We start from the raw sequence: 17370 nt of genomic DNA, 5'->3' as shown, positions 1-17370 counted from the left end.
CCCGAGGTGTCATCGAGGTGCTCGGTGCTCTACTGATTCGGCCCCGGGGGTAGGCGTGCCCGTTTGCCCTCAGGTGGTGTAACAGGCGCCGGAGAGAACCAATGGCATGGCTAAAGACTCCGCCCCTTCCTTCCTATTGGCTGGCGCTGAAAGCGGGGCGGGGAGCAGCTCAGGCTCCGAGGGCCAGCGGGAGCCGGGCATCAGCGCACTTGCCCGCGAGCTGAGAGCTGTCCGTGCCTCTTCCTCTTCGCTTCTGCTCTGCCTGTCGCCGCCATGGCCCAGTGAGTGACCCGCCCGCGCAGCAGGGTTCGGCTCGGCCTGCCGGGACGCCCCGGGGGCGGGTCGGCTTGGTCCTCTCCCTCGCGGGTCGCCTGCGCCTGCCGCGTGGGGCCCGGACCCGCACCTAAGGCCGGGGAGCTCCCCGTGCCTCTCTCCGGACGCGGCCTGGGGCGGGTCCCTTCTGGGAGCGATGGAGGCTCCCGTCCCGCGGGGACCGCTGCGCGACCGCCTGCTGACCAGACCTGACCGTGCACTGCGCCTGCAGTGAAAGTGATGGCCAGAGTCTGGGCAGGAGCGAGGCTTCGCGGGCGCTAGCGCCCATTGCAGCTCAAGAGGTCCCGCGGGGAAAGGTGCCTGGCCTCACAAGTGCAGATGGGGAGGGGTACGAGGGAAAGTCGGTCACCAATCCCGCCGAAGTGATCAACTTCAAAAAGTGTTAGTGGCACTAACATTTTTCTTTGTTCTTTCTCTGGCTTTTCAGAGCTGATATTGCACTGATTGGATTGGCCGTCATGGGCCAGAACTTAATTTTGAACATGAATGACCATGGCTTTGTGGTAAGTGGTGGGGACACAGTGCCTTCCCTGTGGCTCCTCCTGTGCATTAGCACAGTCAGCCCAGTTCCCAGATCCCACGGAATCCGAATGTGCTTTATTCAAGATCGCTTTTGCTTGCGGCTCATGGCTTGCTTTTTTTAAAGTTTTAGTTGTAGGTGGACACAACGCCTTTAGTTTATTTATATGTGGTGCTGAGGATCAAACCTGGTGCTAGGCAAGCGCTCTATCACTGAGCTACAACCCCAACCCTTTATTTCTTATTTTGAGACAGGAACTTTTTAAGTTGCCCAGGCTGGCCTCGAATATGTGATCCCCTTGTCTCAGCCTCCTGAGTTACTGGGAGTACAGACATACCCCATCAGCATTTATGGAATTTTTGAAAAGAAGAATTGTCACTTTAGTTGTGGGTGTGGAAGGGTGTGCTTTAGAGGAAGAGGACTCCTGTAAGGTTCATTATCTTAAGTAGAGATGAATGGAAGGGAGGAGAGCTCCTGCTGGGTGTACAGCTCTGATGCCCTTTTTGGTGCTGGGGATTAAACCCAGGGTTCTGCACAAGCTGGACAAGCCGCTCTACCACAGGGCTACAGGGCTACGTCCCCATCCCTTTAAAAAAAAAAAAATTGAGATGGCTAACTTGCAGTTCTCAGCCTACCCAGTAGCTGGGGTTACAGATGTGTGCCACTATGCACAGCTAGAGCCAATCTCATTCCCTAGTGAGATCAGGGGAGAATGAATTTTATTTTATTTATTCATGTTTTCTGAGACAACTTCTCACTGTGTTGCCTAAGCTGGCCTCAGATTCCTGGCTTTATGATCCTCTTGCTTTACCCTCCTGAATTGCTGGGACTACAGGTGAGGGCAACCAGTGAGATCTAAATGTTATTTCTAGATACTCAAGTGGCTTAGCTGCCAGGATTATCAGGGACAAAAGGGGTTAGGGGTGTAGCTTAGTGGTGGAGCACTTGACTTATGTGTGTTAAGCCCTGGGTTCAATCTCCAGCACTGGAAAAAAAAAATCAAATACAGAGACTGAACCCCATCTTCCTAGATTCAATTCTGATTCTGAACCAGTAGGGAAGGTTCAGCCTGATGTGCTGTGGGCAGTTGGTCTTTGCCTCAGTTCTCTGCTGTTGTGTCCCAATGAGGGGAGTTAACCACTGGGATCAGCCTGCAGGTGGGGGAGGGAAAGGCAAAGGCAGATGGGGCCTCCCCCACCTGGGGCTGAATAGAACTTTCATTGTCACTTGGTCTCTGGTCTCAGTGTGTCCTGTCACTAAGCCCATCTTTTGTTGCTTTAGGTCTGCGCTTTTAATAGGACAGTCTCCAAAGTTGATGATTTCTTGGCCAATGAGGCCAAGGGAACCAAAGTGGTAGGTGCGCGGTCCTTGGAGGAGATGGTGTCCAAGCTGAAGAAGCCCCGGCGCGTCATACTGCTTGTGAAGGCTGGCCAGGCCGTGGACGATTTCATTGAAAAACTGGTGAGGCCAGTTGCTCTCAGCTGCTGCTTCTGTCACAGTTGCTGTTATGTCCTCTAGCTGTTTTATTTCAGAGATTTCTTTAGTTTCCATTTCTGGATATGAACTGTTCAGCTCTCTGTGTTGGTTAACTTGATTGGTGCTAATTAAGTACTAGTATATCCTTGGGGTAGTCAGGGTGGTAATAACTAGAGGACAGTTAGGAGACATTTCAATAAGAATTTGCTGACTGTAAGATACTGAACCACAGCAGTCTATTAATGGTCTTTCTGTCTTTGATATTCAAAGAGATCTTACTAGTGTCCATTCCCCAACCCCACACAGGGGTGAACCCAGGCCTCCTGCCTGCCAGGCACAAGCACATACTCCACCACCAACCCCGAGATCTTGCAGTTTGATTGCATAATACAACAATTCTTAACGAGTTGTATAATTTAGTATGAACCATAAGAGATTTCCTTAGGGAATCCTAGGAACTGGGTACTTATTTTGTACCAATTTGTTGGCTTTAGCACTTGTATTTTTTGAGGGGTGCTGGCGATTAAACTGAGCCACATCCCCAGCCCTTCTTATTTTGAGACAGGATCTTACTGAGTTGCCCAGCGTGGCCTCAGACTTGCAATCCTCCTGCCTCAGCCTCCCAAGTCACTGGAATTACAGGCATGCTTGCTCTGCTAGCAGTTATATCTCTTTTAAAAGAAAAAATAATACTCATGAATGCTGGGAACCAGGGCAACTAATTTATTTAGATACTCAAAAACGCTACAGTAACAGCTCTGAAAAAAAACAAGGTACTACTGCCCAACATGTAGTTGTAAGAAAGGCAGAGACGAGCGACAAAGGGAAGGGGAAGGGTTTTTTTGTTTGTTTGTTTGTTTTGTCTTTTTTGTTTTTTTTGGTACCAAGGATTGAACCCAGGGGTACTTAACCATGGAGCTACATCCTTGGCCCTTTTTATTTGTTATTTTGGGACAGGGGCTCACTAAGTTTTTTAGGGCCTTGCTTAGTTGCTGAAACTGGCTTTGAAACTGTGATCCCCTGCCTCAGCCTCCTGAGCCACTGGTGCCAGGTTTCTGTTCTGGCGACTAAAAGGCTCAGGGGTCACTCCAGGTAAACTGGGCTGACTGGGCTGTGCAAAATAACCACACAAGAGACACAATACCGTTTTCTTTGGGGTCGCTGTGACGGCTCCTCTGACCTTAAGGGTCCGCAGAAAGAGAGAGAGCGCGAGAGCACATGCTGACCCCTTTTATTGAGGAGAAGCTATTCAAATGAGGCAAGGGGTCAGCTTTCAGGGGGCTGAGTCTATCTTCATGATGTCCACTGTCAGCAGGTTGACTGACACCTGGGTAGGCCACACCCAAGGACACAGTAAAAGAAGGGGACACACACAAGGCACTTCCATGGAAGATTCTATCCTAAACAGGGCAATATAATATATATAATATAATATAACAAAGGAACACGTGAGCGAAGCTCCACTCATGGGGCTGTAGCAAGACACACCCATGCACAAGACACTGTCCCTCGAACCCAAGAAGGGTGGGGAAAGCTCTACCACATTTCTGTGACTGAGCACCTCAGCACCCAGCTGGGGAATGTGACTCAGTCAAGTGCAAGGTTGGTCTCCCAAAACTGGGATTACAGTTGTGTGCCACCATGCCTGGCCTCAAGCCTTCCTTTTTGAGAAAGTGGTGTTAACAGTGGGTTTTCAACAAGAAGAGGAATTTGTAATCACTGTGCTATCATTTTTTAAATAAATGGCCTAGAAAGGAAGGACTCTGTGATAAAGAAAAGACATACCAAGCCATTTGTGTAGCTAGAGGCCAAGCTGCCCATGTCTAGCTTCAGACACAGTGTGCTGTGTCTTCAACATAGGAAGGTATTATAGGTGGGAGGGGGGACTGAGCAAGAACTAATGAAGCTCGCCTGCTGGGTGCTCTCTGGGGGTGTTGTTGAGTTCTTCCTGCCAGCAGCAGCTGGGTAGCTGCATTTACCCCAACACTGACCCACTGGGGGAGTATTGACTTGAGCTTGCCTCTGGTGCAGCACAGGTTATACTGGAAGCCTTTTCATTTCTTAGAGCTAGTCCTGCCCCTAGACTTTGAGTTTGTATAGGTGGTACCCATGGAGGTACAAATTTTCCAGGTAAGTTTTATTTTTTGTAAAGTCTTTCATTTATTTATTTGGTTCCACGGATTGAACTCAAGAGTGTTTACCACTGAGCCACATCCCCAACCAACCCTTTTTATTTCATTTTGAGACAGGGTCTTGCTAAGTTGCTGAGGCTGGCCTCGAACTTGTGATCCTCCTACCTCAGCCTCTTGAGTTATTGGGATTACAGGTGTGAGCCATCACATCCTGCCCAGCCTTACACTTTTAAGCAAGGTATAGCTGTAGCCATAGAGGATTGTTGAAAATTAAATAATGTATGCTTTTTCGCAGTGTTTATTTGGGATAAATTCTTGTTTGTTTAAAGTGGCCAAGGTACATTTTATTTCTGTCTTTGGTCCACCCTAATGCTAATGTCTGATTACAGGTACCATTGCTAGATGCTGGTGACATCATCATTGATGGAGGAAATTCTGAATATCGGGATACCATAGTAAGTGTTCTTCAGGCCGGCTCCTTCCACGTCTTGACAGCACTCTAGAAAGAGGTGTCCGAATTGCTCATGTGACACTATGGTGAACTGCCCTGTGGTCCTGATAGTTTGGGGCTTGGTGCTGGTATGCTAGTACTCAGCCTTTTCCTGCTAAGACACACCTGATGAACAAGGTTCTCAGTCACACCTACAGCTGGGAATGACAACTGCGTAGATTCGGCAGGCTGTGTCTGCCGTCCCCTCCCTTTCTGTTAGTGCGTAATGTGTTTGAGAACCTCTGAGCTGACGTCCTGGGCGTCCTGCGTGGTCGGAGGCGCTGAATGGCGGTAAGGCGTGCTTGTAGTCAGCCTCCTCTGTTTTGTTTGTGGGTTTATTTTGGCACTGGGTATCGTACCCAGTGCACCCCTGGGTGCCCAGCCCTTTTTTTTTTAACATTGAGAGGTCTCCCTAGGTTGCCCAGGCTGGCTGTGAACTTGGGGTCCTCCTGACTCAGCCTCCCGAGTGGCTGGGATTCCAGGGGTGCGCCACCGTGATCAGCTAAACCCACTCTGAATTCAGTGCGTCTCACTGTGCGAGACCTTTTCCAGTAAAGTGTGGGTGGGGTGACTTTATTATTTTCCCCAAGGAGACAGGATAGATATCTAGAATACTCCTCGAGCTATTTGTTTGTTTTTAATGGCCACACTGAGGCGATTAAGGTTCCGGATACATCAGTTATTCGCAGATCTGTGGGTCACTCCTGGCAGCAGGGGATGTCTGGACCTGCCTTGTACCTCATCTCACTCACTGGAAGGAAGTTAATTTTTTGAAATTGTTTTTCTCTCTTTCAGAGGCGATGTCGAGACCTCAAGGCCAAGGGAATCCTGTTTGTGGGGAGCGGAGTGAGTGGTGGCGAGGAAGGGGCCCGGTACGGCCCCTCACTCATGCCGGGAGGGAACAAGGAGGCGTGGTGAGTTCCCTCGGCACCACCCAGAGCAGCTCTGAGCCTGGCCTCTTCCTCCTGTGCCTGCGTTCCTCTGACGTGGTGCCTGTGCATGCGCCACCCTTGCCCTCCTTCGCTTACTCCCTGCGAGACGATGCTGGGGGTCCGACAGGCTTGTCTTGGGCACTGACCGTGGGAGTCAGGCCCACTGTCAGCTCGTGTGGTCTGGAAGTGACTCCAGTAATTGCGAGTAATGGGAAAGTCTGATGAGACCTGGGGAGGAGGCAGACATTCTTTTACTTGGGGGAAAAGCCAACTTGAGGCTGTTCACTCTGCTCCACCTAGAGGAAGGGGAGGGCTTTGCTGGGTGGACTTGGGATGCGTAGATCTAAGAGGTGGCAGTGTGGGTAGGAAGATGCAGACAGAGGGACGCGAGCAGCAGACCATGCACAGCGTGGGTGAGGCAAACCCTGCTGCCCAGACGCAGGAAAGAGGAAGCCAAATGAGTGCTCAAAGCAACAGTGAAGGAGGGACCCTGTGGCGGGGTGGGGGGGGGTGTGACTCCAGGTGATCCGATTCCCAGGTACCCCGGAGCTGTATCAGGTAAGCGCAGGACCACTGACAGCTAACCCTGAGCCGTGGAGGGTTGCTTTCAGAAGATTGTCTTTAAGTTATCTCTGATGCGTGAGTCTGGGAGTCTCTTCAGCATGTTAAAATGTGGAGGTGGAGAGCCCTCCTGCTTGTCAGAATCTGAAACACCCCAACCCTGGGGCACCTGCCTGTGGCTCTTGGATGGTGGCTCCTGGAGACTTCTGGGGTGCAGAAGTGCTCCTGTCCTCGGGCTGCTCTGGTACCACAGAAATGGCCCTTTCAGGGCTGGGGGGTAGCTCAGTGGCAGGGCGCATGCCTGGCAAGCATGAGGTCCTGAGTTCCATCCCCAGCGCGACAGAGGAGTAGGGGAAGAAAAAGAAAGAAGTGGCTCCTTCCCCTTCAGGACGCAGTAACTGTCAGTGGCGCTCAGAGGTTCAGGTGTGCCCGTTGCAGCCCAGTCCTGGGTGAACCCTGTCGGATTTTGCGGCTGATGAGGACTTTCTTTGGCGGTGCCGGGGATGGCAGCCAGGCCCCTGTACGCTGGAGGTGACCACTCTGCCCGGGTGCTACGCCCCAGCCTACTGAAGCTCTGAGGCTTTCCTGGTCAGCAGCGGGTAGGGCAGGGAGGGAGTTAGTGGAGCTCTGGAAGGGACCATGAGGAGCTGCTTGCTCTCCGAATAAGAGCGGCTCTTAAAATGTTGCGCAGTCTGTCTGGACTTAGATGGACGGCGCAGGATCGTGCTGTGCCTGGTCTTAAGGAGCTGTCGTGAGGCCTGCTCATTCTGATGCTGCCGTGGAAATTTCTCCTGGTGTCTGTGTACGCGCACGCGCATGTGAGCTGAACCACACCGTTCTCTCCGCAGGCCTCACATCAAGACCATCTTCCAAGGCATTGCTGCAAAAGTGGGAACTGGAGAACCCTGCTGTGACTGGGCAAGTTCCGGGCCACCCTGGAAGCCAGCTGGCAATGCGAGCGTGTCTGAGTGCCGAGTCAGAGCTGAGTGCAGAGCATCTTGTCATCCCAGTGGTTAGCTGTGTGACTCGAGGCCCTGGCTGATGCTGAGCGCACGCCTGTGTCTTTATGTCTGCACGTCTGTTGGCCCTTGCAGGGTGCCGAGCGGCTTTCCTCATTCAGCTGAGAGTCTGTAAAAAGGAAGAACTGCTTAGCCATGTTATTTCATGGCCAGAGAAAGAAGTCAAAACCAAAGTGGGGTTTGCTGCCGGGGTGAAGGAGGGGCTTGGATGGCTCCTGCTGCCATGTCCTGCCCAGCATGTGGGAGAATCCTGAGGCTGGGGATTTGGGTTTTCTGAGTGACAGCGCATAGACCCTCACTGCATGGCGGAGGCCAGGGCCAGCTCAGACCCTCCCCTTCCTGTGTTTCCTGTTGCTGGGAGAAAACTCTTTATTCCCATCTGTGGCTCCAGCCTGTGTCGTAGGTGGGAAAGAATGCCAGCCTGGGGCAGACGGGCATTGTTGTTCTGGGTGTCCATTATAGCTGGTGTTGTGACAGCAGGCATGCCAGTTTCCCCATGGACTTCGGTTTCTTTTTCTGGACAGCATGGGGGTTGGGCTAGATGATCCTCAGATCTCTCTAGCTCCTGACCCCTTTCTTTTTCTATCAGCTGTTTTATGTGCTGCGGTTATTATTGTAGTTTTATTTGAGGTGAGGCTCGAGGGACGCGCTCCCTCCCTGGCCTGCCAGGGCCTGGGGCATGGTGACGCAGCCGTTTCCTCAGGGGACAGCATGGGTGCAGCCTCTGCCGAGGGTGGAGAGTTTGGCTGTGAAGGGCTGAGCAGTCTTCTCCTCTAAAGGGCTAGAAGGGACTTTTGTTCCTTGACTACACCACAGACACAGTGTGGCGAGAGCAACTTCTGCTTGGATACACCTAAGATAAGTCACAGGACACAGCAGACTGCACTGTCTGGATCAAGCCAGGTTGACCTTCATGGCTTCCAGGGGTAGGCTCAGGTCTCCGAAAAAAACGTTAAGAGACTAAAGCAGGCGCCCCTCAGCTCACTGTTGAAGTAACAGGAAGGGTGAAGCAAGATGTGATTGGCCACAGTGCCGTGTGGCCAGTGTCACCATCAGAAGGGGCTGGTCAGCTAGTGGGAACCCAGGCAGATGAGGTCTCGGTGAACAGCCATGGTGTAGATCCATGTGACCACAGGGAGAGACCCCACTCCCCAGGCAGGTGCATCCCTGTCGTGCAGGTGGTGCATGTGACTGCAGGCCCTGGGGCCAGGCAGGATTGGACTCCTTACTTTGTGCTTTTAACTTGCCCACAAGACAATTTCAGAAATTTTGGCTTCCCAGGTAGCGTATCTGTAGGGACAGAATGTATTGATCTTGTCACCACTAAGATCCCTTGTTAAGTTTCCCATTGTAAATTCAGATTCTGTGTTCTGATTTTACTCCAACATCCAGATGGGAGCCAGGAGAGCACACTCTAGATGTCCCAGGGTTGGGCCAGAATGTGGCACCAAGGCCATTATCCTCAGCAGTCATTACAAAAAGTACAATTATGTCCAGAAGAAAGTGCAAGTGGTTTAATTAGCCTGTTTATTTATCTATGTGGTCATAGCGTAGTTGGGCACAATACCTTTATTTATTTTATTTTTATGTGGTGCTGAGGATCGAACCCAGGGCCTTGAACATGTTAGGCAAGTGCTCTACCGCTGAGCCACAACCCCAGCCCTAGCCAATTTATTTTAACCTCCAGTTGCCAAAAAAAAAAAAAAAAAAAACATTTGGGGCTGGGGCTGGAGCTCAGAGGTAGAGCGCTCGCCTACCATGCGTGTGGCACTGGGTTCGATCCTCAGCGCCACATAAAAATAAAATAAAGATATTGTGTCCACCTATAACTAAAAAATAAATGTTTTTTTAAAAAGTGTAAGTTCATGAAAAAGACAACTTCTTTTAACCTGTGGGCAGGTGCTGGGAGGTAGCTTTAAACTGCAGTCAGAAGACACGGACTAGAGCTGGAGAACACGGAAGATCCCTGAAGGCCTTTCTTTATGGGACAAGTCAGGGATCAGCTTAAATGACATTAGACTGAATGAACTGAAGCTGGCATTGCATTGCTGTGTGATTTGGTGTCAAATACTTATTTGCTTCACGTTTGCTCTTGTTTGTATAGAGAGGGAGCTTTGCCGTCAGGACTTCTCGGGTGTACTGTTTGTGCCCTGAAAGTCTCTTGGTGCTTTCTGTCGTCACAGGTCGGGGAGGAAGGAGCTGGACACTTCGTGAAGATGGTGCACAACGGGATAGAGTATGGCGACATGCAGCTGATCTGTGAGGCCTACCACTTGATGAGGGACGTCCTGGGCATGGGGCATGAGGAGATGGCCCAGGTAGGTCCAGGGCACTGCCCCGCATGCAGGGAGTAATCACTGCCTGAATGAGAGGCGCTGGCACCCGCAATTAGCCCTTCCTCCTTCCTGGTCTCCGGGCTGTCTGCTGGTCTGCGTGGCCTCAGCTAATTTAAGGGAAGCGATCAGTAATGGGACCATAAACTAGGATAGCTGTGGTGAAGCAGAAGTTCCAGGACCTGTTGGTGAGCCCACACACGTCATGCTGCCCTCCTGGACCCTGCAGTTGGGCCCCCTGGGAGGACTGGCTTCCTTTGCCCGTCAAGCTGGCATTTGCTTTTTTTTTTTTTGGTAACTAGGGATCAAACTTAGGGACACCTGACCATGAGCCACACCGCAGCCCTATTGTATTTTATTTAGAGCAGGGTCTCACTGGGCTGCTATTAGCGCCTCGCTGTTGCTGAGGCTGGCTTTGAACTCCTGGTCCTCCTGCCTCAGCCTCCAGAGCTGCTGGGATCACAGGAGTTGCCACCACATCTGGCTGGGATTTGCTTTTTGAGAGTTAATTTAAAAGTCGGTCCAAGTGGAAGCAGAAGCAGTTCCCTGGCATTTTGTTATGAATATATTCAAAGAGCGGAAAGGGTCCTAGCGTGGGTGGCACCCTGCTCTGCGCCGCCTCTGCCAGTTTCATGGATTTGGTTGCATTTCAGTCAACTGCAGGCAGAGGCGCTGCTTCTAAGTCCTTCAGCAGCATGAGGTGAACAAACATAGGAAAGTACGTTGATCCACCAATCATAGAGCCAAGGCCTTTTTTTTTCCTGACTTTTCCTGAAGTGCAGGGACAGAGCCCAGGCTTCCTGGCTGCTGTGTCTGGGCCCCAGCCCTGGCCAGCTCCTCACCCTCTCTTCTCTTTACTGCAGACTGTTTTGCTCACTTGCCTTCATTCTTCCCAAAACATTTAAGTTTCCATAGAAGTGGTGCTTTTCCTTTTGTATTCATATTTAATTGGTTTACATACTTAGTGCATTTATTCAATAAACATGAATGTTTAACTACATGTGGAGCACTATTCTAAATTTTGAATATAGCCGAGCTAGTGGCACACACCTATAATCCCAGCTACTCTGGAGACAGAGGCAGGAGGATCTCAAATTCAAGGCCACCTTAGTAACTTAGGAAGACACTGTCAAAATGAAAGATTTACAAGAGGGGTGGGAGGCTTGGGGTGTTACTCAGTAGTGGAGTGCCCATGAGTTCTGCCCCTAGTACTGCAAAAACAAACAAATAAATGTACAGTAGTAAAGGAAACAAAGTCCTTAGCCTCATGAGCTGGGAAGACAGACTTTAAATGAAATTATATAAAATTTGCTAGTGATAGGTGTTAACAAAGGAAAGAAAACTGGGGTAAGAGGTAGGATTTGTTTATCTGTTTATATTTTGAGTTGCTGGGAGTGGAACCCAGGGCCTCACCCATGCTGGGCAAGTGCGGCACCACTGAGCCCCACCCAGCTCTAGAGGCGGGTTTCGGGTCTGGCGGTCTTTAGGCTTTCTGGGAGTGACGTATGTTCGGAAATCCAAGTGAAGCCAGGAGCTTGCCCCTGAGGAGGGAGCGGCTCTGTGATGAGAAAATCAGGCTTCCCAGGTTGACACCGTGCACAGCCGAGGGATGTAGGCACAAGACTCAGTGGGCAGGAGTGGACGCTGACAGGCCTCCTGCCAGAGCTGCTGGCCGCAGTGTTGGCCATGTGAGCACAGGACGGGGCAGTGGGCAGCAGGAGTCAGTGGGGACCCGCCTGCCTCTCCCTCACTCTCTGCTCTGCACCAGGCATTTGAGGAATGGAACAAGACGGAGCTGGACTCATTCCTGATTGAAATCACTGCCAATATCCTCAAGTTCCAAGATACGGATGGCAAACATCTGCTGCCAAAAATCAGGGACAGTGCGGGGCAGAAGGGCACCGGGAAGTGGACCGCCATCTCAGCCCTGGAGTACGGCGTTCCCGTCACCCTCATTGGTAATGTCCTGCTTTACCCCTGAGCCCTTTGGTCCCAACGTTGGGTCTTGACATCCTTCAGGAATACTGATCTAGACGGATCTCCAGTCAGCTTTCAGAGTTTTGTTTTTTCGTTTTTTTTTTTTAAGTTTTGAATTGAACCCAGGATGCCTACCACTTGGCTGTATTCCCAGTGTTTTGTTTTGATTTTTAATTTTGAGACAAGGTCTGGCCTTGTACTTGGAATCCTCCTGCCTCAGCCTCCTGAGTTGCTGGGATTACAGGTGTGTGCTACGTTGCCTGGCATCAGGCTGCTTTTTTATTTTTCTGCACATGAGAAAACTGACAGTGTGAGAGGCTGACCCTGCTTCCGAGTCTCCCATGATCCTGTTGTCCTTGTGGGCTTTGGGATAAATGCAGAAGTTCCTGTCCTTCCTGGTCAATTTTACTTTTGGTATATTTTAGCATTTGTGATTTAGTCGTAGCCAGTGACCTAGGATCTCTGTAGTGGGGAAGGTAACTATAATTTTCGTAGAGAAGTTCACAGAATAACATGTTTATGTACTCAGAATATTGTGCAGGAGTTTTCTCCCAGATATTAAAAAAGTAGAGCATAGTCTGTATATTTGAAGTCCTTGAATATCCTTTTCTTAAGTTCCTTCCTCTTTGATGTCTAGAAGGAAGTTGCAATCCAAGCTAAACATCAAACTCAAAAAGACAGAAATAGCAAAAAGCAGAAGACAGAGGATTAGTTCTTAAGAATAAAGCAAGAGCCAGGTGTGGTGGTTTCACCAGTAAGCCCAGCTGCTGGGGAGGCTGAGGCCAGAGGGATGGTAAATTCAAGGCCAGCCTGGGCAATTTAGCAAGAACCTGTCTCAAAAGCCAAAAAAGGAAGGGCTGCGCTGTAGCCCAGTGTTAGAGCGATTGTCTAGCATGTGTGAGGCACTGGGTTCGATTCTCAGCACTGCATATATATATATATTTTTGTGTGTGTGTGTGTGTGTGTGGTGCTGGGGATTGAACTCTGAGCCTTATGCATGCAAGGCAAGCACTCTACCAACTGAGCTAAATCCCCAGCCCAACAACTAAAAATATTTTTAAAAAGTTAGAAATGGGCTGGAGAGGTAGCTCAGTGGAGGAGCACTTGCCCAGCACATCTAGGACCTGGGTTCAATCCCCAGCACTGCAAAACAAAATGCAATAGAGGTACTTGTGATGAGACTGGAAAGAGGAATGAAAGCAGGGGCCACGCCCATGGAGAGGGGGTCTTTGCTCCTGGCTGAAGGTCTCCCCGAGGCCATACACTTTCCTGTTTGCTGCTCCTGATTCCAGGAGCCCTTCCCCGTCTCCTCTCTCTCCATCTCCTAATGAGTTTGCCTCACCTTGGGCATGCACTGGGTGGCAAGAGGCAGGCAAGGAAGAGGGGGGTCCCTGGGTGGTGAGCTCAGGGAAGTGAGTCTGATCTGGCCAGACTTAAGTAACGGGAGAGTTGCCACACTCCCACTGCACAGTCCCTACGAAGCTTCCTTCCACAAATGCTAAGTCATCCTGAGTGTGCCTGCAAGGAAGGAAAGTGGTTGGGCAAAGGCAGGCAGATATCTGCTTAGGATAAGTTTGGAGTTCAACTGGTGTTCTCAGGTTATGGTGATACTCTTTCCTCAAAACTAAAATCTGTTAGGTCCCAGAGATTTCAATGTGTTTTGTCTGGGTGGGGAGGGGTTAAAGAGTAATTTATTAGAATTATTACCAATTAAACGTTATATGGGATAATTTTTGAGGATTTTTGAATGTTTTAATATTAAAATTCTATATTGAGCCAGGCACAGTGGCACACACCTGCAATTCCAGCTACTCAGGAGGCTGAGGCAGGAGGACTGCAAGTTTGAGGCCAGCCTCAGCAACTTAGTGAGATGCTTTCTCAAAATAAAAAGTAAAAAGGGCTGGGGATGTAAATCAGTAGTGGAGCACCCTGGGTTTGATCGCCAGTACCAGAAAAACAACAACTAGAAAGAAAGAATTTTTTTCTTTTAAGGGAAGACCAATATTGGGTAAATATTGAGTAATTCTGAATTATAGCTGTTTTGCTCCTTCATCTTCCTCAAAACTCCCTTCGAGTCTCAAGTTGGTCTTTTTTTGAATATTTATATTCATGTTGGGAGACTGATGGGAGGTTTGGATGTCAAATGAACTGTTCAGACGTTTTTATAAAAATCTATTCTGACCAAGGTTGAATTTTGTGGCCAAAGGTTGAAATCTGAGCTTTTTTTTTTTTTTTTTAGTGTATGTATATGTATGTGTATATATATATATATATATATATATATATCTTTGTTATTAATTTATTTTTTATGTGGTGCTGAGGATCGAACCAGGGCCTCTTATATGCTAGGCAAACACTCTACCACTGAGCCCCAGCCCCAGCCCCAGCCCTTAAATCTGAGCTCTTTTAAAACTAGGGTTTCTGGCCACCACCCTTCACCCCCTCCCCCGCTCCCTCCTTCCTCCAGTTGGTGTGAACTTTGCTGATGTCCCCCACCCCCATGCCTCTGCAGGAGAAGCCGTCTTTGCGCGGTGCTTATCATCTCTGAAGGACGAGAGAACCCAAGCGAGCCGAAAGCTGAAGGGCCCCCAGAAGGTCCAGTTTGCGGGTGATAAGAAGTCATTCCTGGAGGACATTCGAAAGGTGGGGCATTCGCTGGCCACAGGCTTCAAGGGTCCCTTGGAAGGTGGTGGGGCAGGGCAGCAGGCAGGAGGCACAGAGGTCAGCCCCGTCCTGGCCCTGGACTCCAGCCTGTTCCTGTACGGTGCGGGGGTTGCTTTGCGCACTCACAGGGCCCCGTGTCCTCCAGGCCCTGTATGCATCCAAGATCATCTCCTATGCCCAAGGCTTCATGCTGCTCAGACAGGCAGCCACTGAATTTGGCTGGACCCTCAACTATGGTGGCATTGCCCTGATGTGGCGAGGCGGCTGCATCATCAGGAGGTGAGCGCGTGGCCCCCTGGGGCTGCCGGAGGGCTGGGACCTCCCCACACCTGGGGCCGAGAGCACCGGCACATGTGGGTTACTTTTGTCCCATGCAGCCAGCCCTTGGTACCAGCGGATTCCACACCTGGGGATTCAACAGTTACAGATTGAAAACATTAAAAAAATACATATGTATTGAGTCTAGGGCTGGGATGTAGCTTAGTGCCAACTGCTAAGCATGTGCAAGGCCCTGGCCCAGTGCCCAGTGCCATGGAGAGAACCGTGTCTGTGTTGAACACACCCAGGCCTTTTTCCTGGTCTGTTCCCCAACAGTGTGGTATAGCAACCGTTCGAGCAGCATTGACACTGCAGTAGGTATTTGGTGTGGTACATCATCCAGAGGGGAGTTATCGTGGGGGAGGATGTGCAAGGTCACATGCAGACATTAGGCCATATAAGGACTTCAGAGTCTGTGGATTTTGGTGTCCGTGGGGTCCTAGAACCCTGCCCTGTGCAGACTGAGGGGCAACTGTGCTGAGCTGCTGAGTGCCTGCCCCGTGTCTCTGGCCTGGCCTCCCCAGGCTTGGGCTCTGTACTTTTTACTGACCTTTCAGCCAGCCCTGAGGGGTGGGGATTGTGACTCTGGGCTCTTGAGGGCAGACATCAGTCTGTTCCCCTGCCTCCTGCCAGGCATTCAGCGGCTAGGGTTAAGATCCATTGATTTTTTTTTTTTTCCCCCTCCATTATTTCAGTGTATTCTTGGGAAAGATTAAAGAAGCCTTTGATCGAAACCCAGAGCTGCAGAACTTGCTGCTAGATGACTTCTTTAAGTCGGCTGTTGAGAACTGCCAGGTACCTAACTAACTGAGAGCGGTGGCCTGTGAATCGTGTTAGTGGGTTGCACCACTGGGGCATCTGTTTCATCTGCCTGTGAAAGTCTGTCTTAAGAGTGGAATCTGTCCCTCAGAATGTCCTTTGTCCTTGACTTTGCTTTCTGTGTGCAGGACTCCTGGCGGCGGGTGGTCAGCACCGGGGTCCAGGTGGGCATTCCCATGCCCTGTTTCACCACTGCCCTCTCCTTCTATGATGGATACAGACACGAGATGCTGCCAGCCAACCTCATCCAGGTAAGCTGCGGAGAAGGATTGGAGGTTCAACTTGAACCTGGCTGGTCCTGAGGGTCCATGCCTGCATATCACCCTCACAACTTAATTTCTTTTCTAGGCTCAGCGGGATTACTTTGGGGCTCATACCTATGAACTCTTGGACAAACCAGGACAGTTTATCCACACCAATTGGACGGGCCATGGTGGCAGTGTGTCATCATCTTCATACAATGCCTAACGGAACTGTCCTGCTCATGTGATTATGTGCACCAGGACATTCCAGGTGCCACAAAGCACTCCTCACCTGGCCCTTACCCTGTTCTCTGCTCGGACTTTCAGCCCAGTGTTCAAGCAACTCCTGAAAAAAGCCAGACATTTATTTGTAAAGTAGTTCTGAGAGTCACTGTGCCCTCTGCCTTGCTCTTGAGACCGCCCAGGAGCTGGCCAGATGTGTGGCAGTGTGAACCACTCCTTGAAGCAGCTGTTGCCAGCTGTGCCCTGCGTGTGGGTGAGGCAGCAGCTCTTGGCACATGGGGAAGGGGCTCATGGGGTTTGATCAAACTGGAAGCTTTATATTCTGCAGTGGAATTCCCTGTACCCTGCTCAGTCGCAGCCACCTGGATTTATGCCTTTCCTCTCTGAGTCTCACCTTGGCCACACTGAGCCGTTACCTATTTAGCAGAAAGCTTTGCAGTGATTTTATTACATTTGGATTGAGTTTTTCCTTGTAGCCTTGTAAATTTTTCCTCTTTCTTTTCTTAAAAATAAAGAAGAGACTCCACAATAGCACAAGGAACACCAAATTAAGGGTAATGATCAAATGTAGTGGGAGATGGGAGAGTCCTTCAGGGACAGGGCCTTCGGGTTACATTTCCTTCTTACCTTGGGCAACAGGTACATGGATGTTCGTTGTAACATTCCTTTTACGCCTTCTTGTCTGTCACATGCTTCATAATAAACTTTTTAGAGAATTCCACTCAAGTGCCGGGCTCGGCGTGGTCTGGTCTTGTCCTTTCCCACGCCCGTCTCTGTGGCCCGGTCAAGCCCTGCTTTGCCAAGGGGGTTTGAGCAGGTCAAGCTGCTCCTTGAACCAGGCTCGTCACTCTGTCTTGTTTACTGACGGTGTTAGGTGGCTGGGGCCTTGGGGCTGCTCCACGCCAGCAGTTTAGTTCCATTCCAAGATGATTTTTCTGGAATGCTTTAGAAAGTGGCCTGAGAATAGTGAGAGAAAATGGTGTGTTTGAACAGCTGGGGTTTATCAGTTGACCTCTGGCCCAATCAGAAGATTGCAGGGACAGCCAGAGCTGTCATGGAAGAGGTGTCCATTGATCGTCAGCTTAGAACTTTAGCCCAACCTGTGCCTCTCCCACTGCAACTCTGAGACAAGTTCCTCCTTAAAGGACATGAAAGACTTCTGGTAGGTGACCTCCTGACCTGGCACTGAGGCAGATGGGAGCTTCCAGAATGAGAATGAATTCTTTGAAGAGGAACAGTAGTGCCACTGGGGGCTCTGTGTCAGAGGACCTGAAGGAAGGCTGACTGCTCCAAGATGAAATGCTAACCATC

At 50.3% G+C, this 17370-nt stretch overlaps 1 protein-coding gene across 1 annotated transcript; it reads left to right on the top strand.

The window, feature by feature from the left end:
• The first annotated feature begins 136 nt into the window (after window positions 1-136).
• Window positions 137-16785, top strand: Pgd (phosphogluconate dehydrogenase). The gene is made up of 13 exons (XM_046424843.2): window positions 137-281; window positions 761-836; window positions 2135-2314; window positions 4851-4916; window positions 5747-5865; window positions 7293-7362; window positions 9647-9781; window positions 11565-11754; window positions 14286-14416; window positions 14583-14716; window positions 15451-15550; window positions 15703-15825; window positions 15923-16785. Exons 1-13 carry the CDS (start codon window positions 274-276, stop codon window positions 16040-16042), a joined length of 1452 nt encoding a protein of 483 aa, XP_046280799.1. The 5' UTR covers window positions 137-273; the 3' UTR covers window positions 16043-16785.
• Window positions 16786-17370: the final 585 nt, after the last annotated feature.

The sequence above is a fragment of the Marmota monax genome, unplaced genomic scaffold (genome assembly GCF_021218885.2).
Source record: "Marmota monax isolate L192 unplaced genomic scaffold, Marmota_monax_Labrador192_F-V1.1 WCK01_AAM20220418_F8-fsc00080, whole genome shotgun sequence".
NCBI lineage: Eukaryota > Metazoa > Chordata > Mammalia > Rodentia > Sciuridae > Marmota > Marmota monax.
This window is presented reverse-complemented; position numbering and strand designations above follow the sequence as displayed.

What these genes read in the sequence shown, in the direction of transcription:
- Pgd (XM_046424843.2), top strand. An exon ending in GGCATGAGGAGATGGCCCAG is followed by an intron (nt 9,782 to 11,564) that starts GTAGGTCCAGGG and finishes GCTCTGCACCAG; the next exon opens with GCATTTGAGGAATGGAACAA. An exon ending in GGCGGCTGCATCATCAGGAG is followed by an intron (nt 14,717 to 15,450) that starts GTGAGCGCGTGG and finishes CCATTATTTCAG; the next exon opens with TGTATTCTTGGGAAAGATTA.